The 21,961-nt window shown below is 41.2% G+C and overlaps 1 protein-coding gene across 4 annotated transcripts in view; it reads right to left on the bottom strand.

Moving 5' to 3' along the window:
- LOC118299874 (rho GTPase-activating protein 42) overlaps nucleotides 1-20,961 on the bottom strand; it is a 60,802-nt gene extending 39,841 nt beyond the window's left edge. For all 4 annotated transcript variants that reach the window (XM_035623953.2, XM_035623954.2, XM_035623955.2 and 1 more), the window contains exons 1-3: nucleotides 20,661-20,961; nucleotides 3,669-3,764; nucleotides 879-940 (exon numbers count right to left, since the gene is read on the bottom strand). In XM_035623953.2, coding sequence (XP_035479846.1) covers nucleotides 879-940; nucleotides 3,669-3,764; nucleotides 20,661-20,814 — 312 coding nt within the window. In that variant the 5' untranslated portion in view covers nucleotides 20,815-20,961. The remainder of the gene's footprint in view (nucleotides 1-878; nucleotides 941-3,668; nucleotides 3,765-20,660) is intronic.
- Nucleotides 20,962-21,961: the final 1,000 nt, after the last annotated feature.

Genomic DNA, 21,961 nt, shown 5'->3' with positions numbered 1-21,961 from the left:
CACCGGGCCAATTCTGCAACACTCTCTTTGTGGTGTGGGATATACAGCCCCCAACCCCCATCGCCCCTTTTTTGTCATGCCTGCTTTGTCTGCAGACATTAACCAACATAGTTGGAGGCTTGTTTTCCAGCCTTTAGTCAGAGCCATAGCTGTCACATTTTGTACAAAACAAACAACAACGTCAGTGGACTTGAAAACGATCCAAAATCAATTATCCATCATAGAAAACAACGAAGGTTTAAAAGGTTTGGACAAGGCCTCTCTGTTCTACTACCGTTTTAATTTGCTTTACATTAAACATGCTCATATTGTGGATATTGTTTATGATTTCATGTCCTTTTTACTGTCAATCATCAGACATGAAGAAAGTCTCTGTCAAAAAAGCATCTCTGTATGTCAGTTAATTATCCATGTCTTCACAAACTACAATAATGCCTGTGACTTACAGACCATGAATGTCATCATATATAATTTATTTCATTATGGGAGAACAAGCGGTTATGATCGCATATTTTTTTTAATTGAATGATCATTAGTGTTCAAACTGAAGTTAACAGAAATCGCCAAATGAAAGTCAAGAGACAAAACTGGGTTGGAATTCATGTTTGGACTTTCAATAGCAAACAAATGAAGGGAAATGTATTTTGAGCCTAAAAGGGATTGGAGAAATGTAAACTAGACAATAGGCAATTTGTGATATTTTTTTTATTGTGATTATTGTTTGTTCTATGGCAAGTTATAAATAGTGCTGTCCATCAACTGACAAAATCAAAATTGCCTGGAGTAACACAGTTTTTTCCCCCCATCAGTCACAGCCAATGTTCCCATTATATTCTCGTTTCTGAAATACGAAAGGAAAATCAAAGTTGAATTCTTACCAGGCGTCTTCTTTCTTCTTCGACCGTGCTCAGCAGCTGGGAGAACTCTTTGAATGACTGTGCTGAAATGCAAAGACGAATAGTTTCTATAACACCACGTTTAAGGCACGACACTTAATCAACACGCGTGATACCTTATACACAATATGTTTACCATTGAGTGGAGTAGACAGTGAGCTGCTGTGTTGTTGCATTCAGATGATTAAAAAAGACTCGGCGGCTCAGTCGTTAAACATCAGATGTTCCTGGTACCCCACAAGCACTGTAGCATGGTGCTAAAATGTTTATTTGCGCTGCAGCAGCGGAGCTTTCAATGCAGCACACTTTAGAAGCTAATAAAATCATGCAGATGTCCAATTTAAAACCAAGACTGGCAGTAAAAAACCCAATGCTTTAATTGAATGCAACCCAGTGATTGCTTCACTTTATTTCCTTTACCTTCTAGGCTTTACAATATACTGTCACAATGTGGGCAAGACTGATGCGGTAGAGACATGTTCACGCCATCTGGGCTAGACTCCGATAGCTTATATTACATTCTGAGCGGGCCAGATGAATTCAGCATACAATACATCGAACCTTATCAGCCACAGAGTTGTGCCTTGATGGCTTCACAGCTTCATTAAAAATTGGGCCAGATACAGTGTGGCCTCTGACGGTCAGCCCCCTGCATCTCCCTGCGTCCAGCCATTTAGCAGCGGTCAGGCTGCTCTGCTTGCCAACACAGCAACATCATTATCTGCCGCGACGGCCTGGCATGGGGACCCATGCATCATCGCAGACACTTTGTTCCATTTACACACCAAAGCTTTTAAAGACCAGGGAGCAATGATTTTGTGCCAGTGATCCTGCAGGCAGGCTGGCCTCCTATTAACGCCCGCCAGCCCCTTTATCAACGGCACAAAACCTCTCGGGGGGTAAAGGGCACAGCTGGAACCGCTGATGGGACAAGATTAGACTCCAAAGAAAGGAAATGGGAGTCAAAAAGAGGTTATGGCTTGCATATCATTCACTGGTAAATGGAGGGGAGGCAATAGACGTGATGAATCACTGAATGAAATAAAATGTACCACCTCAAAGTGGATGAATAAGGAAGATAAGTTCGTATGAATATATAGAGAGACGTTCATTGTACAACGGCTTGATATTCATTATTTGGTCCAGATTTGAGCTCATCTCAGAAAGCTCTAAAAAAGTTCTTGGACACGTGATAAGGACTGACCTTCTGTGAGAAGGGCATGCAACTTCTCTCAGAAAAATTCAAATTTTCTATAGCCACATCAATCTTTGGCCCCATTGATTCCTAGATAACTGGCATGAGATGTGAATGTCACCGCAAGAAGTCATACAGTGGAATCAATAAAAGGTCAGGTGAACCTGTCTGGCAGCACATACCGGATTTCGACGTTATGTGGGGAAGTTGGGAGCATCAAAGTGAACCATAGCAATACCGCATCAAGATCATGGCTGGCATTCACGCAGGGGTTTCGCTATGTCAGTCAGAAAGCTTAGTTTCATTGAGGACAAGAATTGATTTCAACAGGCTGTTTCATTTTTTCCCCCTCAAACAGTAATCATGATCTTTTCTCTTCGAGATGGTGAGGAAACGCAGTGAGGGGCGCTTAGGATGTGAGAAAATCATTTCTCTTTGAGAAGATATTGAAACTGTTTTCTCAAAAAATAAAGCAGTAAGTCAAGTATTGCAAGCACGTGGGGTTAAAACATTCTTTTTTGTTATTTGTGCCAATGTTGCATCCACTGTAGGCTTGGGCCTCCCAAGTGAAATTACCACTGTCTGCACTACACAGTCAACAAATTGTTTCCAAACCAAACCCCTGGCTTCTGTTGCACCAGCAATTTGCACTGTAAATACTGTGCAGGTCCAGCTACATAACAGGTGGGGAGCTAAATGTCCACTGTTCAATCTGAGATCAACAGCACTCTGACAGTGGGCCAGGAAACGGGCACATTTCCTCAAATGAAAGAACGCTTGATCCTAATGAGGCTTGGATTTGGGTGTGGATTTTTTCCTGTAAGCATAATTGGTCTCCTGCATCCAAACCCATTGTACAGTCACTGCGGCTTCATCAAAGATTTTTCATTACACATTCAGAAGAACATTACAGCCTCAGCCATAGAGGAGGCCTATATCCAGTCCAGCCCTCACAGATGGACAGTAATTCAGCGCTCTGCATTTCCACAGAGCAAAGGACTCAAGCTGGGGATAATGAGCAGTGCAACAAAAAAGAGAACGAAGAAGGCCAGACTGGGAGTCCTGCCCATTAGAGCCAGAGAGACCCTCTGCGCAGCTGCTTCCATATTCCTGTTGGAGGCTACGAGGTTTGCACCTCCATTAATCTCTGACACTGATCACAATTAGTCCCTCTGATCTCGTATCAGGCTTGAAAAGATACAGGGGAAGCATCATAAGCAAATCGATAGCATTAATTATACATGCATCACAGACAGCTTTAAGATCCATTCTCAAAGCCGAATCCAATTCCAAGAACTCACAATTACTCTGATGAAGCTTTTCCCATCTCCATTAATACATTTTCTAATGTAAAAAATGATCAAATATAATAATATGATGTTCTGAGCAACTTGTCCAATGCAACACAGGCATTAGCTCTGATACGTGTAAGAAATACTGTGTTCAAGTATCTCCCGTGAGAAAACCTACTTACTGAGTAGGTAGCCCACTGATTGGGGACAGAAGAGAGGAAAGAATAGAAAATACTGGAAAGAGAGTGGGATCTGTTCTCTTGGGCCCATCCAAACTGAACTTACCAATGTTCACTTCGTCATCCGTCTCGGCATCACCTATGCACTCAAACTGGAACTCCTGCAAGGACTGGGAGAACTTCTGGACGGCAGCAGAAAGATCTGGAAAATCAGAGGGTCTGAGCATCAGAGCAAAGCATTGGACAAAATAATCACACAGTAAAGACAGAAATGTATCGTAGACAGCAAAGGAGAAGAGCAATCAGAATGAGCCATCATCGATCAGCCGCGATCAATCAATCGTTGACTGTACATGTTCATGTACATGTAGATTTTGATCATTCCTCCCTATGTGGAGGATTTATCTGAAACCTTGCTTGAATAGCAAATGCACTCGCTGCCCACTGGTCCTAAAATGAATTGTTGGTGAACTGCTACCTTGAGGAAACAAACACCGATCGAACAACAAAATACCTGATCTGAAATCAATGGTTATTAAAATGGTGCATTAACTAGTAAAATGTATCCACTACATTACTGCTCGTTACACACAGGTCTGCTAACATGTCTGCGCAGACAAGTGCTTTAGAAGCAAATAGCAATCCACAAAGGTACAATCACAACTGGCTTTTAGAGGAATGGGAGTTCACTGATTGGTTTATCGCATAATACACCCACAACACAGTAATAATTACTTGAGACTGCAACTACAACACTTTTATACCATATGCCCTTTTATTCTGAGATTAAAGAAGCAAAAGTTGATTTGGACACATCTCACATGTAAATGCACATGCTTCATGCACTTAAGACAAGTGCACTAATTAAAACAGCCCTAAGAATATGTATACACATCAGCCCCAGCAGTTTTGGTGTTAAGTCTGCTCTTTGTTATAGTCACAACTACGGCAACAAAATGGGTGAACTTGAAAAAGACTATTGTCTGACAGCTTCTGGGACCAGAAAGAGCTAAATAATGCACTTTTATGATCTGCTGACTGTCCAATTCCGTGGCCACTGACATTCATACAATAGTCGGTTTGTGACTGGCTGCACTATCTGCTATATTTACCTCACCACTTGTCCATTAATCATAATACGCACATCTGTCCAGAAAAATTAAGCCCAGCTAAGCTGCCTAACCTTTGTGTCACGAAAATGATACAGCACACAGAGAGTAAAAAATCCTTTAAAAAAATTAGAGCAAGGTTTAAATTTATGCTGTTTACTACATTCCAGGATGTAAGAAACTGCTTTCCTAATATTTTCAGTGACATTTGACAACCTCCAGAGAAAAAGCTTAAGTCTTTTCTATTACATAAATTTCCAGCTGAGAAAAAAGTGCATCCTGCCTATTATTCAAATATTCAGTGGAAAAATTAAGATCTCTACAGCCTCAGAAGTATTTTTCCTTGTCGTGAATCTATTTTTGACAGTTGGTTTTCCAATGACTTTAAAGAACGCCGGTTGAGATCTGGTGACCGTGAAGCAGGCCGCAGCATAGGATTCACATAATTTTCATACTCATCAAAGCATCCAGTGATCCCCTGTGCCCTGTGGATGGGGGCACTGACATTGTGGAAGAGACTTTTCCCATCAGGGTGGAAATGTTTCATCATAGGATAAAGTGATCACTCAGAACATCACTTTGTATTGATTTGCAATGACCCTTTCCTCTGAGGGGAGAAGTGGACCAAAACCATGCCCCAGCAAAAATGCCCCAGACAGCATAACAGAGCCAGCAGATCGCCTCACGGTCGGGTTCAACATATTCAGGCCTGTGCTGTTCTCGGTGTATGCTACACATAATTATGGTTATTTAAATCTGTTGTACTCAGCCCCAACCTCAGAAACACTTCATCTAATGATATAGTAACACAAGATGTCATTGTCCTGGGCACCATCACCGCCGCCCGCGAGGAGTTATCTTTGATCAGGATGTGTCCTTTAAACTCCCAGAGTTAAACAGACCTCAAGGATTGCCCTTTTTATTAATTCATAAAACACTGCAACAATTGGGCACATCCTGTCTCAGAAAGATGTAGAAAAACTAGCCGGTGCATTTGTTATTTCTACACTGCACGGACTATTGCAATTCCTTATTATCTGGCTGCCTCAACTAGTCTCGGAAGACTGGCTAGTAGATCTAAAAAGCTGCAGGGCGAGTACTGACAGGAGCTATAGGAAAAGAGATCCTAATTCTCCTGCGTTCATTTCATTGCAGCGACTCCCTGTTAAATCTACAATTGAATGTAAAGTCCTTCTCCTCTCAGACCGAGCTCTTAATGGCTCAGGCAACATCATATCTTTAAGAGGCCATAATAATGATGACAATGATTTTTTTTAAAAAAAAGGTTTTAAATTCCTGTTCCTGAGAAAAAAACTATGTCTGATATCTTGACCTGGTCTACAGGTTAAAAAAAATCCAAACTAGTTAAAAAGGTTTAATGTGTAATTTTGTGCTGCAACTCAGTTTTTAGTTTAATTAGTGTGCTTTTAGTTTTCCATATGTTAAGTTGTTATGCTAAATGTCTCGGTGTGAACATTCTTCAAGAGTTCATGTGGAGTGCTTAAAAAACTTTAACTCCCTAAGTAGGCAGCATCAACACATATTCGTGGAAAATACTCAAGAAACTGAATTTTAGAGGCTCAGATATTTATTTATTTTAAATAACAGCATGTATAAGGTCAACAAGATCACTAACCCTAACTCCTGTAGCTATTTTCAGGCAATAAAAAACACATTCTGCTTTTTAAATATTGAAAACAAAAATGAATGTACGTCTATGAAAAAACAAATTGTGCAACTGGTTTAAATTTGTTCCACACATCAGTTACATAAAGGTAAGTGTGTGGGTCTGATTTGAGTATATTCTTACTAAAGGGGAAAGTAACCTACTGGATGTTTACAAGTGCTTGTAAAAGAGTGGGACGAAGCTTCGGCACATCCTGGACGATTTTAACATTTCATTATTCAACCGAATTCATAATTAAAAACAAGATATAGCTTCTGTATAACACAAATGTACACATTTATTCCTCATATCCTTTTTTTCAATGACTCACTGCTTCTCTCCTTCTCACATCACCAGCCATGTCTTCACTTCATCAAATGTGAGCTTAAAAGACTCTTAACAATATTATCTAGACTTGAGGTAATGTGCTTGTATGATACAGATTTTCATACATGTTCAGTAAGAGTGAAACAGAATGACTAATGGGTGAGGAGTCTTTAAAATTGTGATTAATCACAATCGCATTATCCGTCAGAATTATTTCTTTTTCTTTTGCATACACAATTTTGCCCTATTTTATGTGTTGTTGCAACAACACAAAATATTTAATGAACAAAAAAGTGAAAATTATTGTTTAATTGGTTTGTTTGCAACTGTAATTATACTAATATTAATAATGATGATGATGATGATGACTACAAGCTAGGAGCCATAAATGATAACCTTTGAATTCCTACTGTTTGCTATAACATGTCTGTTTGAGGTAATCTCTGACAGGTAATTATGGATTTTGGTTTTAAAACCTACAGTTCTCCTACTCTAACAAAACGTCCTTTCGAAGAGGCATCCCAAACTTACAAAATGATTCTAAAAGCCCACAGAAATCAATTCTCTCATCTCAAAAGGAACATAAATTGCTATGAAAGCCTGATAAAAAAAATAAAGGATTCATGTGATATTTGTCAGTGAGTATCTTTTTCTTTTCTCTTTCTTTACCTGACAGCCAGCATTGTTACATTCTATTTGACCGTATTTCAGCAGGAGGAACAGAATAAAAAGATTTATACTGAGACTGAAGATTGCAAGGCTCTTACAGAGGCTCTTACAGACGTCTACGCAACCTTGGACAAGTGTATGGTACCCTTGTAAATGTCACCGACGCTGCCCCGAGAGCCACTGAGTGGACCCTTTCTACAAGATGTATTGTGCCAGTGATGTGCTCGCATCATTCCTGCTTTGACTCCAGTGCTGCTGATTTGAGATCAATACCCAGCTGCAGTTGTCTGGAGATGCTTGCAGGACCATCAATAATGGATGATCTTTTGGCTCTGACATTCAGACAGGCCCCTTTCAAAAAAACAAAACAAAAAATCAAGCCTTTGTGCCGACAGCTGAAAAACAAAACAAAAAATCAACATAACAAAAACATGAATTTGCTTTCTTTATAATAAAATTAGTGAGAATATCAAATATAATGCCTGCTGCTCAGTACCAGATGGAATGTGACCATAGCACAACGTATTAACATTTATTGATTACCGATCAACAATAACAACATTTGAATTGAAACACCTTTTGTTGAATTAAAATCCAATAATAGAAAAACATATATTCATAATTCTGAGAGCAAGGCACCAAGGTATGATTTAAACCAAAGTTCAGCACCACACTCAGGGCTTACTGCAACATGAGTATATGTATATTTCAAATTTCCAGAGGCATTTGGATCCGTTACTTATCGGGTTTAAAAATGTGTCTTGAATTGGTTACCTTAGAAACACCAGCTAAAACATGACGGTAAAAAACATGTTATCTTATAAACATTCTTGGAGGCCACAGCCACATGGGTATGATGTATTAAAACAATTTTCATTGCAGGCATGCAAGTTATTTGGTTGCTAACTGAGATAAATAATTATTATTTAGCATTTTTGAAGATGGTGCTGGCCAAAATGCTAAACTCACAAACCAATGGGTGACATAGGGTAACCGCTTGTGCAAGACGCAAAGCTTCACAGTTTTGTAGCGGAGATCAAAATGAAGGTGGGATGTGCCCGACCCATATAATAGCGCAATAATGACTACTGAGTACTTCTCAACGCTCTACATCGCGGCAGATCAAGGCATTTTTTAACTGATCAGGATCCGCTTTATTAAGCAAGAACCTAGGCCCGACCCTCTCTTCCACGTCAGCTGCCTGACTGCTTCATTGTGCTGAACAGTGTCACACACGCTCACTCAACACTCGGCATTTAATGCCCTAACACATGTAAATAGAGCATAAACAACATGTATCATAGGCTTTTTTCGTGTGGACAGCAGTGGTGTATATGATCCACGAAGTAAATGAGAAAAACCTAAATAGTAGTTTACAATTACTGCAGGGAAATATAGACTCAATGCATAAGCTAGTTATTTTCTTCTTCCTTGTAATTTTTTAAAGAAATGGAAACAAATGCTGCACTTTATATTGCATTGTGAAAAAATCCCATTAAGGAACAGCTTGGATGCAGACAATTTTTTTTCTTATTGCATTGCAGAGCTATATAATTGTCAAGCATATACAATGAATTGATTTTATAAACTTGAATGTCCTTGAAGTGTGACCTTTGCAACTGTATTATCATCTAGGAAAATACAAGGATATGATCGGGACTCAGTATCGGCAGATACTCAATATTTAATGACTCCGATACGAAAAAACACTTGACATCCCAAGTCAGTACATCAACACAATGTCAGGCGTTGCGGCTGGCGTAATCTTAAAGGGAAACCGTTGGACATGCCACAGCTCACAACTATCATCCTCTTGTAACTACACCTCAGTGTGATCATAAGTATGTATAAATATATGCCATATTTTAATTAGGGAAAGGCTCAAGAAAGACCTGCAAAAAAACTCTGTTCATTCTCTATCTCTGTGCATTATTTACTGAGTTTGGGAATTGCCACAAATGACTTTGACCCATTGGTGGGTAGTACCGAGAATATTGCTCAAACCGCCTCACTTAAGGTGATCACAAGGCAGAGTAGCAAAGATAAATGGAAAGAGAATCAGTATAAAGGAAGATAAATGAACGGATACATTTTTCAACCTTAGGTAAGCAGTAAAAGGCAGAAGCAGAGTAACACAATCCAGGTTGTACATTTGAAAGTTTTAGTGGAAACACTGCAGACAAAGACCCTCAGCTCTCAGGCCGTTTATCAGTTTCAATGTCAGTGCTCACTGTTGGCCTCCCTCCAGGGCCTGCAATTTTAATAAGGAAGATTGTTAGAACTTTGGCAGTGACGCAGTAGGCCTTTAGCTTGACCATGTTGTAAGCATATCACATTACAGTATAATAACGGGCAGAGCAAGTCTACAAATACGTTTAAAAAGTAAATCTGTTATTTTGCACAAACAAACATGGTGCCTAAGTACACTGCACATCATGTAGGGATATTTATGAGAGGTGCTCCAGTTTCGGCGCTCTGTGCAGACTTGTCACAGCTATTTAGCAATGATCAGAGTAAACAACACTTCACAAAGTCTGATGCAACACAGACATACAGCAGCAGGTTAACGTCTATTGAAGAAGAAAAGGAAGGAGATAAGAAATAAAAAAACAGACAGAAAGAGGCACCTTTTTTGAGTGTATAGCAAGTGGCTACAGGACTTCATGGTTCTTCATATATATGATCTTTTCTTTCACTCCATCTCTGTGGTGCAATCCACTTTGAGTATGTGGTGAAAAAGGAGCTGTGCTGCTGTTCAGGGGAGCAATAAAAGGAACGACGTGTTACTTTGATATGTCTGAATCTGAAGATCCTATTTACTAGTGCAACTCTGGAATTAGAAAAGAGAGTACTGTGCACAAGGAAAAGAAGCAAATTGTGACATTTTGTCACATTGACACACTTTTTTTTTATACCAGCACCTTAAATATTTACTTCACTCAACAAACATTTTATCACACTGCATGCAACTTTCCCGACACTGCTTAACCTGCAGTAATGAGTCTTCACACTGCGGGAACGCACACAGGGGTCACAGACATAACAACAGTTGCGGTGCATCATCCTCCTGTGCAGGTTTTAATCAAAGTGCACAGAGCTCTGACCACACAGCCAGCAGGACATGACTGGATGGAGCAGCTACCTCCGTTAGCGCCCAGTGTGTTAGATGTGAAAGAGGACTATGGGCTGTCAGTCAGCACACAGCGGAGCCCCCTGGGTCCACCCTTTATCTCGTCTCCAGGGCAACCACATACTCCCGAATTCCATCTGCTGACAACCCCGACAAAACACAGACGACACTGCAGGGAAGCCTGTGGTCTCCTTGAAAAGCGGAAAATATATGTTTACCTCAGAAGCTGTTGGGACATGAAATATAATTTCAGGACCCAAAATGCATATGTACATAATGTGTAGTTCTGATGCTTTAGCCTATGTAACATGTGTGTAAAGTAACTATGCATCTATGTAATAATATGATTTTACAGGTATATTCATATCTCATGATAAATTGGTTTAAGTTTAAATTACACTAATGCTGTACAACAAAATTACTTTACTCCTGCCTCAATGTAACAAGTTGATACAGTAACATGTCAAAATTTCATATTGCATATAAAAATTAAATGGTTTTGGAAAATCCAGCATACATATTGTGGCAGAACATTGCCCGACCATAGCCATATTATAATGCAGTGTGGTACTTAATGCTTGTGTATCAAAACTTTGTATCTCTGAAATACACAACTTATCCAACGGGTGGATTATAATAAGTTGAATTCCAATTAACAACATTTGTCTCGTCCTTGCTTCAAACGCATTTGAAGCTAATTTGCAAAGGCATTGGTCATAAACACTGTAACTTTGAAATGGGGACAACGTGCACTTACAGAGAGCAGGCGTAAAGCTTGAAATAAACAAATTATGGTATGACAAATATATTTAAATCTTAAAGAATTTTAAGAAATAAATAAAGTATTTGAAAAATGTCCTGTTGACTCACACATACTGAAGCATTCCAGAATAGCAGTGCACAGCACTTTCAGCTCTCTGTGTAATATGTGACATTCTCATCACAATGCTAATTATGAAAGAGCATCTTTGCGTGTTGCGCTTTCAGTCCTCTGAATAGTCTCCGGTGTTTTAATGAAGTGCTTTGACATAAATTAGTGCAGAAAAGCTTTTAAAACCTGAAGTTTGAGGCAGACGTGTTGGGCTAGGGTTATTGTTACAGTACAAAAAGAAAAAGGCCAAAATAATCTGAAGGATGAAGAATTGTTCAGCAGCTTTTAGATACGCATTTCCATTTCTCTTCAAATGACAGACTGCACTCACAGCTATTTTGGCTGTACAAGGCATATACCAGGAACATTACCAGTGCAGATTATTATATAGCCTACATTTTTGTCTCTTATAGAGGCAAACAAACAAACAAACAAAAAGCATCCTGCAACAATGCGCTGCCTTTGCAGAGACAGCAGACTGTCAGCCTGTACGTCAACACTGTAGCGAGAAACATCGCTACTTCTTTCTTTCAGCGAGACGCTGCTGATTTCAGATTAGAGCGTCTTCAAAGGGGAACGCGTCTATGCACCAAGCTTAACGGGAGACAGGGAAATCTCTTTGATGCAACAGTAGGGTGCGTTGTGCCACTTTGATTCCATTTGGAGGGAGCGTAATGGGGGAGCAGCCCTTCAGGTAAGGCCCTTTCCACCTGCTTAGTATTACGTTCGCCTGTCAAGTCGCCCAGCGGGTGGTGGTGGTAGGGGGCCGGGCTGCAGCCGTGTCAGGAGAGTCAACCAGACTGCACCCCCAGAGCATACTGAACATTTCCCACCATCTGCAGTTGCCTGAAACAAAGCTTCATCGAGTAACTCAACCCCACACTCACTTCTGTAGTAGCAGGCGTTTGGTCAACCTGCAAACTATTTCCTCAGCAACAGAGAAGAGTTTTGATGTGGCTGAACAAAACAGAAAGCGAAGAAAAACTATACATTAAATACAGCGATTTTCACGGCACTCCTTACCATTTCCAAAGCAGGAAATTAAGGTTTGGCGTGTTTTTTATGAAATATTAGGGACACTCAAACTATGTCTCTGGTACTTTGATTGATGAAAATAACCAGCAATATATGTGATCTCTTTACAGCAATCTGCTCCAGGCATGCTGACCAATAGTTTATTCATGAAAAGCATTGGAGGTGTGATGCACACCCAATGTGCAAGCAGTATAAACCCCAATCTACTATTTTATTGACCAAATGACAAATCGTATTATGGAGAAAATAATCCACGGATTAATCTTAAACGAAAATAATCATTAGCCCTAATGACATCTTGTTCTGCCTTGTGACTTCCTCATGACATCATATGATAAATGATGTCATGAGGAATTCATATGATGGGGATTCATTTTCTGATCAATATAGGCTTTACATTGTCTCTCTAACCATCAATTGCGGAGCCGGAGTTATCTTGGAGAATTAGACTTTCAGACATTATCTTTGTTCAAATTGACCTTTAACCTTTAACCGCTCAGCTCCAAGAGTTAATCATCTAAAGATACACTCTGAGGTAATGTTCCCACCAAGTTTGGTAAAAACCCATCCATGTGTTATTGAGTTATTTTGTGCAAAAAACGATACAGGCAAAAACAATACCCTGCCTGCAGAGCTATGCAAGTGAATAGTAGTTAAATCGACTAATCAAAATAAATTGGAACAACGTACAAGTCAGTGAAGATCAGAAAATGACACGGGAAAATATAGCTTTAAAGGGGCAGAAAGCGAAACTGGAGAAAGTTTGTTTCTCTATTCGTTGATGTTGTGATTTTACTGCTCTGGCCAGGGTGCAAACCCGCAACCTCCGGTATGGGAGACAGACGCACTAACAACTAGGCCTAAATCGCAGAGTTTTGGACCCTCTAGCACGTATCTTAAGGTGTCGAAGTGTGATGTTTACAAAGTACACTCGCGTAGTTGTTTGGTGAGGTCCGCACCATTTTTTTGTTTTTGATTTACAGAGCCAGGGCTGCGCCGAAAACCCAGATTCTTTTTCGGCGCACACACAAAAGCGACAGCTAACGGACGGTGAGGAAATATTCAATGATTTTTTAGAAAAAGGGGAATTCCTTTAAAATCGCTTACTGCCCCTTTTATATCCACATTTTCACTAATGTGAATTTCTAAAGAGAACTGAAGAGGGGGAAGATAATGACTCTTTGATATGAGCCTGATGCAATGCTACTCTATTCTTCAGCTCTATAGAAGGAATATCAGTTACTAGCCCCTGCAATTCAGCTGGAATGAAAGAAGCCAGCCAGGGCAGCCTCCACCATTTATCACCACGTCTGCAGCCTTTACACTGAGTTGAGAGATTTTTCTATTCAGAAGACACAAAGACAACATGACGGACACAAGTTGTGACAGAGATGAACTCGCCTTTAAAAGAATGCAGAAAAAAACACACTCAGGAAAAAAAAGAGCAAGATTTCACCCTTGTGGTGATGGCTGGCATTGGAGTTCCACAAATGAAATTGTACTAAAGACCGATTCTGTCAGTAGCCTTCTTGCTCTTATCAAGGCGAGTACAACAAGGGGTGTGCACGACTGATTTAAATCAACACCCTCCCCCTATTGTACAAACACTTTCCTGTAAAACTTGGCAACCCCCAGTGCCAGGCGTGAGGAGTTTCTAATGTGGCATCCAAAGTCTGTATTTAGCATCTGCGTAGTTTCACGTGCAGATTCACCAGCTTTTACCAGACAATCTTCTGGTTCTTCACAGGGATGTACACCACAATCCTAAAAGTTAGCCAGCCATGTTTGCATTAGTTGTTTTTTTAACACATAACCAAGACAATCTGATGACTCAGTCATTTTCATCTTAATATAGAAGTGTATTCTTGGGAGACAACACTAAGCTTAACAGTCTTTGCTTCCATTATACTATTAATTAAGGTGACATGAATGCAACAATAATCATGTCCAGCTAAAGAGAATGAGCGTAGATCTTGTGGAGGAGATACACAGCGCAGCACCTTATCCTTTTCGGTGTGAAGAAGCAGCAGAAATACGGCAATGCCATGCAACTGTGCGCATGAGAACGTTGTGCTCGGTGTGACAATCACTTTGACTGACAGAGTCACAACAGAGTACTTCAGAGCAGACCTCAATCTGGAGTCTAACACATTTCCCTGCACAGTCTGAGGGGAAGCGGCTTCTACGAACACTATGTGTAATCCTTTTATCGAAATCTGTCCACAAAAACAAGCGAGTCCCTCGCAGCGCTGCATGAGCTGCGCGCACCGCATCGCTCGGCTTTATTGCTAAACAAGTCACATAATGTGCTCCAGTATTTCACTTCCATTACACAAGTTCATATTGATCAAAGTAGCCAAAGCTGCAGCAATACATTATAAATGATATGATCCTGCTTTACACAGCCTGCTTTACACACGCACGCACACACTGAAGCACAATGATGACAGGCCAAATGCTATCTGAGGATGGGGGATGGTTATACAAGCGTGTTTACAGGACATTTCCTGTGGCTGAGCCTTGGGAGCATCATCTGTCCTCAGACAAACAAACACTGCGAGTTCCCAAAGCTGAGAGCGATTGTGAAATCACTTTTCACAAAACGTCTACGCGTCATGTCCTCATTTTAGTGAAATAACCGTCACTAATCACAGCTATATTAAGATACATCGAGGCCTCAGAATTATGCAGGCATAGTTAGAACAAGTAACAAGGTACTGTTTACAGACGTGCTTAATACTGTATATTTTTTATAATAACAACCTCCATGCGTGTCAGCCATTCATTACTGCCTGTAGCAGGAAGCATCGCTCTAGCTGGTGAACAGACGTGGGCATGGGGCGGTGGCAACAGTCAGCTAATATAATTACGGGCTGTCTTCTGCTTTAGATGTTGTTAATTTGGCTGCCTTATTGAAGCTCATAAAAATTAAAAGCTTACTTGATTGAGGTTCATTTAAAAAAAGGGTTTTAATAGCAACTTTGCAGAGAAAAAAACCCAACACCTTAGATTTGAGAACTAATTCACTTTTGCACACAAGTGAACAGCAGATATCTGCAGACAGTTTAGTGATGCGAAAACGCCAAAAAATTTAAATGATAAGCCCTACATTCTACCACATACAAGCAGCTGGCTTTCCGTTTTACAAATTTGTCCAAATTATGTGTGAAAGACATAATTTCATCTCCCTAGAGTCTCAGAGGGTCCTTCGCTTCACTGGGACGAGCGTTGGACCTCTGGTGCAGTGTTTCATCATGTCTTTCATGCACATTTGCCAATGTCATTTAATTGCGATCCACTGTGTACAGTATGGTTTACAACAAAAAACAAACAATTCCTTTTTTCCCCAAGCCAGTGACAGTGTCATTTTAAACTGTCCTATAGCAAATATAGGCGGTCGCATCGGTGACATCAACCTCAGCCTTCAGAGACAACATTATGAAGCTTGTCGTTTGAGTCAAAGGAATCGATGTAAAGTATACGCTCAGCATGCAAGCTCACACCTGGGAGCACGCAACAGGCTCGGTGTAAAATGACAAAAGCCAAGGAAACAAGTGGCTTGTAAAGAAGGTTAGGCCAAGCGGTCTCAAATATTTTTCTTGAGAGCCAGTCAATCCACAGCTAAAAGGCTAATGAATATTGAACAGCACTTGACAGCTGGTGAGAAAAGAGGACTGCAGATTGGATGCCCACGTGAACCTTACTACATGATGTGGTGTTCTGATGAAAAAAAAGAAAGAATAATATACGTGGAAGAAACGATTTCTCTTCCATGCCAGTTACTACGTATGGAATCAGGAACTGTGTGCTTTTCCACCGCAGGGACCAGGCTCTAAATCAAATTCCAGTGAAATACTTTTACCCCCCAAAAAAGTCCCTGCTCGGGGGAAAGTACTTTACGAAAGCAGGGGAACCTTTGGGGTGTGGCTTGCAGGACAGAAAATGCCTGGACAGTCGAGTACTCCAGCATTTAAATTTCAGCTGATCAATCTCCGCAATGTCTAATAAAATCTTTTTCCTTACAGTAAGTCTAGCCTTTCCGGTGTTATGAATATACTTTGTTGCTCGTGCTAGTCTCTTTTCTGATCATCTGCAGCATGATGTGAATCCGGTCCATGTAGGGGCGGGTAATATTGCTTCAAAATGATATCACAATATTTCAAGGACATTTGTGATTACCATATTTATGACGATAAGGGGAAAAAAATTACTGATAAACATTATGTTGGTGATTGCAGCTTGCAGGCAGCAGCATTAATTAGTGCAAATAAAAATGAAGGGTATTTTCCATCCTTCTTTTCCAACTAACAAGCTACTGCACAAAATTATCACCTAATAAAAACTGACCTCACATTTTAAGCACAACTTTAAACAAACAGCAGCAATCCAAACAAACCATCAGTCAAAATGTGAACACTCACTGCTTATAAAATACAAATGCTTTCAAATTTTAATTAACAGATTCCTTGCATCTTTTTCTGAATTACCACAGTGTTTCGTCTATGATTTTGCTCAGCAGTTGGGGCAGATAAGCACACCGACACAGTCACAATCAGAGACCACAACACATTGAACACTGTACACTGCTCCACATCAATGTCGTGCTGCCTGAAATGTTTGTACAGATTCGAGGTGCGACCCGATTTGCAGCCAATAAACGCCCCGTGATTTACTGCACTTTGCCTTGTCGGTGCTTTCCCTGTTAAAAGTACAGCCAGACTTTTGACTTGTTCATGGCGGTCCATGTTTCCCTCTGTGGCTCGGTAGACAGACACGCCCTGGTAAATGAATAAAATCCTCTGGGAAAGTGGTCAGGCTTTATTTGGTTGAAGCGCTGCTCTCTTCCTCAGACATCTTTGGGCTTGTGTCGTTGTAAATGCGGCAGACGTCATTGGTATATCAATGATATCATTGATATCACACTTTCTTATCACGTTAAAATGTATACCGGTATTGTCGTGGACGGTATGATATGGCACAGCCCTACCTCCGTGTTTACCATTGTTGATTGGATTTTTATACATCAAGTATACCTCTAGAATGAATCATTATTTGCCTTGTGTCGGAGGTCTCTCCCACTCTACACACAAATTAATTAATTAGTGCCTATGGTGAGTTGCATTGAAGCGTAGGGCTAAATGAAAGCCAGTGGTTGTTACTGACAACAGATGTGAACAGTAAGTACCAGGCACAGATAGAAAAGGCAAAGCTCTTAACAGCATCTGGAGACGGATCTTACCTGCAACTGGAGCTAATTATGCACACCGACAAAAAAGCTTGGGAACATTTATGATCTTCATCTTGAAGCATCAATACATACAGCACATTACAATCTAGAAAAAACATTGAAACCTGGTCTTCCCGAGCCTGAAATGTTTTCTATCGTATAATCATGCTTACCGATAAATGAGGCAACAATAAAATACACAATACAAAGGACAAAGCCTTTGTTTTGTACCCAAAGCCAAGTGTCATGCTAGCTCTCTTTACAACTTCATTATTTCAGCAACAAAATGGAGACAGCACTGTAAAATTTAATTACACTCCCCACTATTACATGGTTAATACGATAGAGAACAGAGAAACAAACAAAGCACTCCAACCGAACACAATTGTCTTCAAACATATGGCAGTCTTCCCATTCAAAACCCATACACAGGTATACCACACACACACACACACACACACACACACACACACACACACACACACACACACACACACACACACACACACACACACACACACACACACACACACACACACACACACACACACACACACACACACACGGACTGAGATAAAGTTACAGAACTGAAATGCCTCAGTAATGTGTAGCCTCATTTACAGGTAATCTATTAACATGAAGTGAACCTTGGCTCAACAGGCCTCATTCACACAGGCAGCACAGGCAGCGACATAAATTATACGATTCAATACTGAAACTTGAGATGATTACTATCAAAAAGGGGTCCACTAAAGGTCTTCCAGTAATGTCACCACTGATGGCAGGTCATAACGTGTCATAAACCTCGATGGCGTACTCAATACCATCAATAATTTACATTTCCTTCCCCTCGCTTCCTGCACTCTCACTCTGCGCCTGACTGAAACGGGGCTTTTCCAGTTAAACGAGTGACCCACTCATCACTACAAGGAGAAGACAAATACAACCAAGAATTCCTCCCAAAGAGCTCCATGGTTAGCTTGAGTTTCTGATAGTTTACACATTAGGTTTCATCAGCGGTTGATTAGCATTCCTCCATTTTAATTTTTAATTTTACACACGACCAGACACCTGGTGGGGCAAGATGTTTTCCTGCGTCAATAACCCAATCAAAGGCAATCAGAGTCTCATTTCACCCTTATATGCATAGTACAAGCTGGCGCATTAAGGTCTTATTTAGTATTAAACTGTTTGCATGGACCTTTGACATCCTGCTACTGAGTAACCTCACTGCCATGAATAAACCATTAAGCAGGATATTCCTCTCCACCTGTGGTGCCCTGCCCACTGACAGAACAATTTTCCAGCAAAAAGAGAGGTATGAAATATGTTTGGCCTTATCTGCCCAGAGAAATAGATTATTTTAAATATACTGTGGTAAGACACCATGATCCAAACGCTAAGTGCTGCTCACTGTAGACACCAAATGTGCCCGGAGTATAGAAACATGGAAGTGAAAACACTTTCAAAACAATCCACTATCGCACTATGACAAGCAATTTCTGTGCTTTTTTTGGAAAACATTTTGGTGGAGCAAAGTAACTGGGAAAGATGCACCATAGGAGCAAATGAGTCCAACAGATGTGAATTCTTTGGGACCGATGCTGACACCGATATTAGGGAGTAAAAAATGTCCAATACTGATATATCGGGCGATGTATATATTTAATAAAAACAACCAAAAGGCAATGATTCCTAAGATGTCATTATCAAACCCTGATTTCAGAGAAGTGAGGCTTGATATTTTGCCGTTTAACCATAAACTTCATTATAAATAACAACAAATAAAAGGAAAACACTAGTACAACCAAATGTGTAGAGAATAGACCTAAGAAATTGTATTTTTTCTTCTGACATTAATGGAGGCATATGATGCTTTTTCATTTTCCTTTCCTTTAATGTGTTACAGAGGTTTTTTATGTATAAGATGTAAAAAGGTCTGCAGTAAAGGCTCCTGAAACGTCAGGAGTTTCACTTCCATAACATGGCAATGTCGTGGGACATCACAACAGCACGGAAATGCAAAAGGCACATCTAGCGGCTAGTGTGGCAGAGAGAGAGAGAGCAGAGGCTTGACATGTCTGAGGCTGACAACACGCTACTGCCAACAATAGTTTGCAGCGCATGCGTATTGTCACGTTTATCCTGGAATTCTAAAATTCGCAGACAATCGACGTAACATTCCATGCCTTTTTGGGGGATTTTATACAAATTTGAATGCTGCAATTTACTTAGTGAACATCAAGCGACAACGTTTTTTATGACCAATCAAAATAAAGAATGTATTGGTGTCCAAAACTAATAATCGCAAACCTTTATAATGTCAACGGAGGTACCGCTCTTCCTTCGCTTTTCCGACACACACGAGGCAACATGACTACAAATCTACTGAAAAAGCAATAACGTTGTGACATCTTGTCATGTTGTGGCCCCACAACACCTGCAACGATAGCTCCCAACACTTCCTACATGTGCCGGAGGCAGTTGACCAATCGGGGTGTAGGGGGGCGCCTTAAAGAGACAGGGGCCACAACAAGGTGCTTCAGACAGAGGCTGCGTTTTGAGAGCATGTTAACCTTCTCAAGTAAAATAACCCCAGATTAAAAGTGATGAACCCGAAAGGGAGCATAACACATCGCCTTTAAATGCAAACATGCATATATACATGGTTTATTCTGCACAAACATAAAAGGCTTTTCAATGCTGGCAAACTAAATGCGCTCGTCAAGTAGATGCTGGAGCGGAGCAAAGCCCTTCGTAGAGCAGTGGCACTCTTGAGTCTGGGGGGCGAGTCTGTGCATGCAGTGTAGCCGGAGAGGCTGAGGAGAGGGAGGGCGCACTGCTGGAATTACTGCAGCACCCCCCCTCCCCTCCATGCATAATGAATAACGTGTGATTCTTAATAGATTCAAAGCCCCCCCCCCCCCCCCCCCCCCCGGGAGGCCTGGCCGGCTTCGCGCAGCTGCAGCGGAAGCCTCCTGTGATTACAGGGGCGCCCGCGGCTCGTCGCGAAGCCCGAGGGCGCCGGCCAGGCCCCCCCGCGGTCCCCCACGGGTCGACTCACTCTTTAGCGCGGCGATGAGCATGTTGCCGTCCTTGATGAGCTCCTTGATGAACTTGTTGGTCCGCTCCAGCTCGACCTCGTGACACTTGAGGCGCTCTCGGAAGTCCGGGCTGTCCAGGAAGGAGTCGCTGAACTCCAGCGTGGGGAGTCCCATCGCAGCGGCCCGGCGGCGAAGGCTGCTGTCCCTCCGAAAACCGTCTGACTGGACCTACACAGCGCTGGCACTTTCCATCGCGCAGTTCCGGTGTGCTGCAGCCGGCCCGAGTCAGGGTTACACCCCCCCCTCGTCCGACAAAAAAAAAAAAAAGGAGAAAAAAAAGTTCCCCCTTCTCCTCTGAGTTCCTCACTTCCGCTTTTGATTTTTTTTTTTTCCCCCTCATCCCAAAAAGAGCAGTGGTCTTGTGACTCCTGCTGGTTAGTTTCTGGATGGTTTGGGCCAGTTTTCTGGAAAGCAGGAGTCCATACAGTCCCTTCTCTGAGTGGGCCATGTCGCCAGGCCTCGTTCAGCAGATGTTGAATCATTTTTGTCAGGCGTGCATTCACATATAAGAAGGTCAATACCATCCAACCTGAAGGTGGGTGGGTGTTATTTCCCTCCGTTGTGGTTTGATAAGGTTGTGAACCGGGACTGTGGCTCAAGAGCTTTGAGGTTTGGTGTTTTTTGGGGGTTTTTTTCCCTCCAGAACTTTTCACTGGGATATTAAATGAACCAATTTAAAAAAGAAAGGGAAAATTCCCGACCTGCGAAAACAAGCCAATACTAGTCAGAATTTTGTGACAATTTTCTGCTTCACATGCGAGCTCGGCAACGCAAACTGCTGTTTGCTGTCGGTGTTTTTTTCACACATTCACAAAATGCTCGATCTGTTTAACAGATTATTACTAAGACCACTTCAACACTTTGATTACTGTTCATATATTACAATTATATATCATTCGATGGTAAGATATATTATATTACTTCTTAATTTGTATTGATCTTATTTCGACGGCGTCTGAGCAGTGACTCTGTCTCCATCTTTGGGGAAATTATGCCGACGGCCTTACGTTTTTAACGTTGTGAACCTGTGCACAGGCTGGATGACAATGCATCGCACAGGAATTAGCGAGGATTCGAGGGGAGGGGTCTGGGTTCACACCTTGGTAAAATGAAGTAATTAAACTAGAGCGTAATTGGAGACCCGAGGAATTTGTCAAATTCTCTTCATGCAACAGGGAAGGATAGCGATAATGATGTCGCACTCCATGTAAGTGTTTCGGTAGGCATGGAGCACAGGCTTTGTCACTAGTGGCAGTAAATC

The sequence above is a fragment of the Scophthalmus maximus genome, chromosome 11, assembly GCF_022379125.1.
Source record: "Scophthalmus maximus strain ysfricsl-2021 chromosome 11, ASM2237912v1, whole genome shotgun sequence".
Taxonomy (NCBI): domain Eukaryota; kingdom Metazoa; phylum Chordata; class Actinopteri; order Pleuronectiformes; family Scophthalmidae; genus Scophthalmus; species Scophthalmus maximus.
Note: the sequence above shows the minus strand (reverse complement) of the source record. Positions and strands in the feature narration are given on the sequence as shown.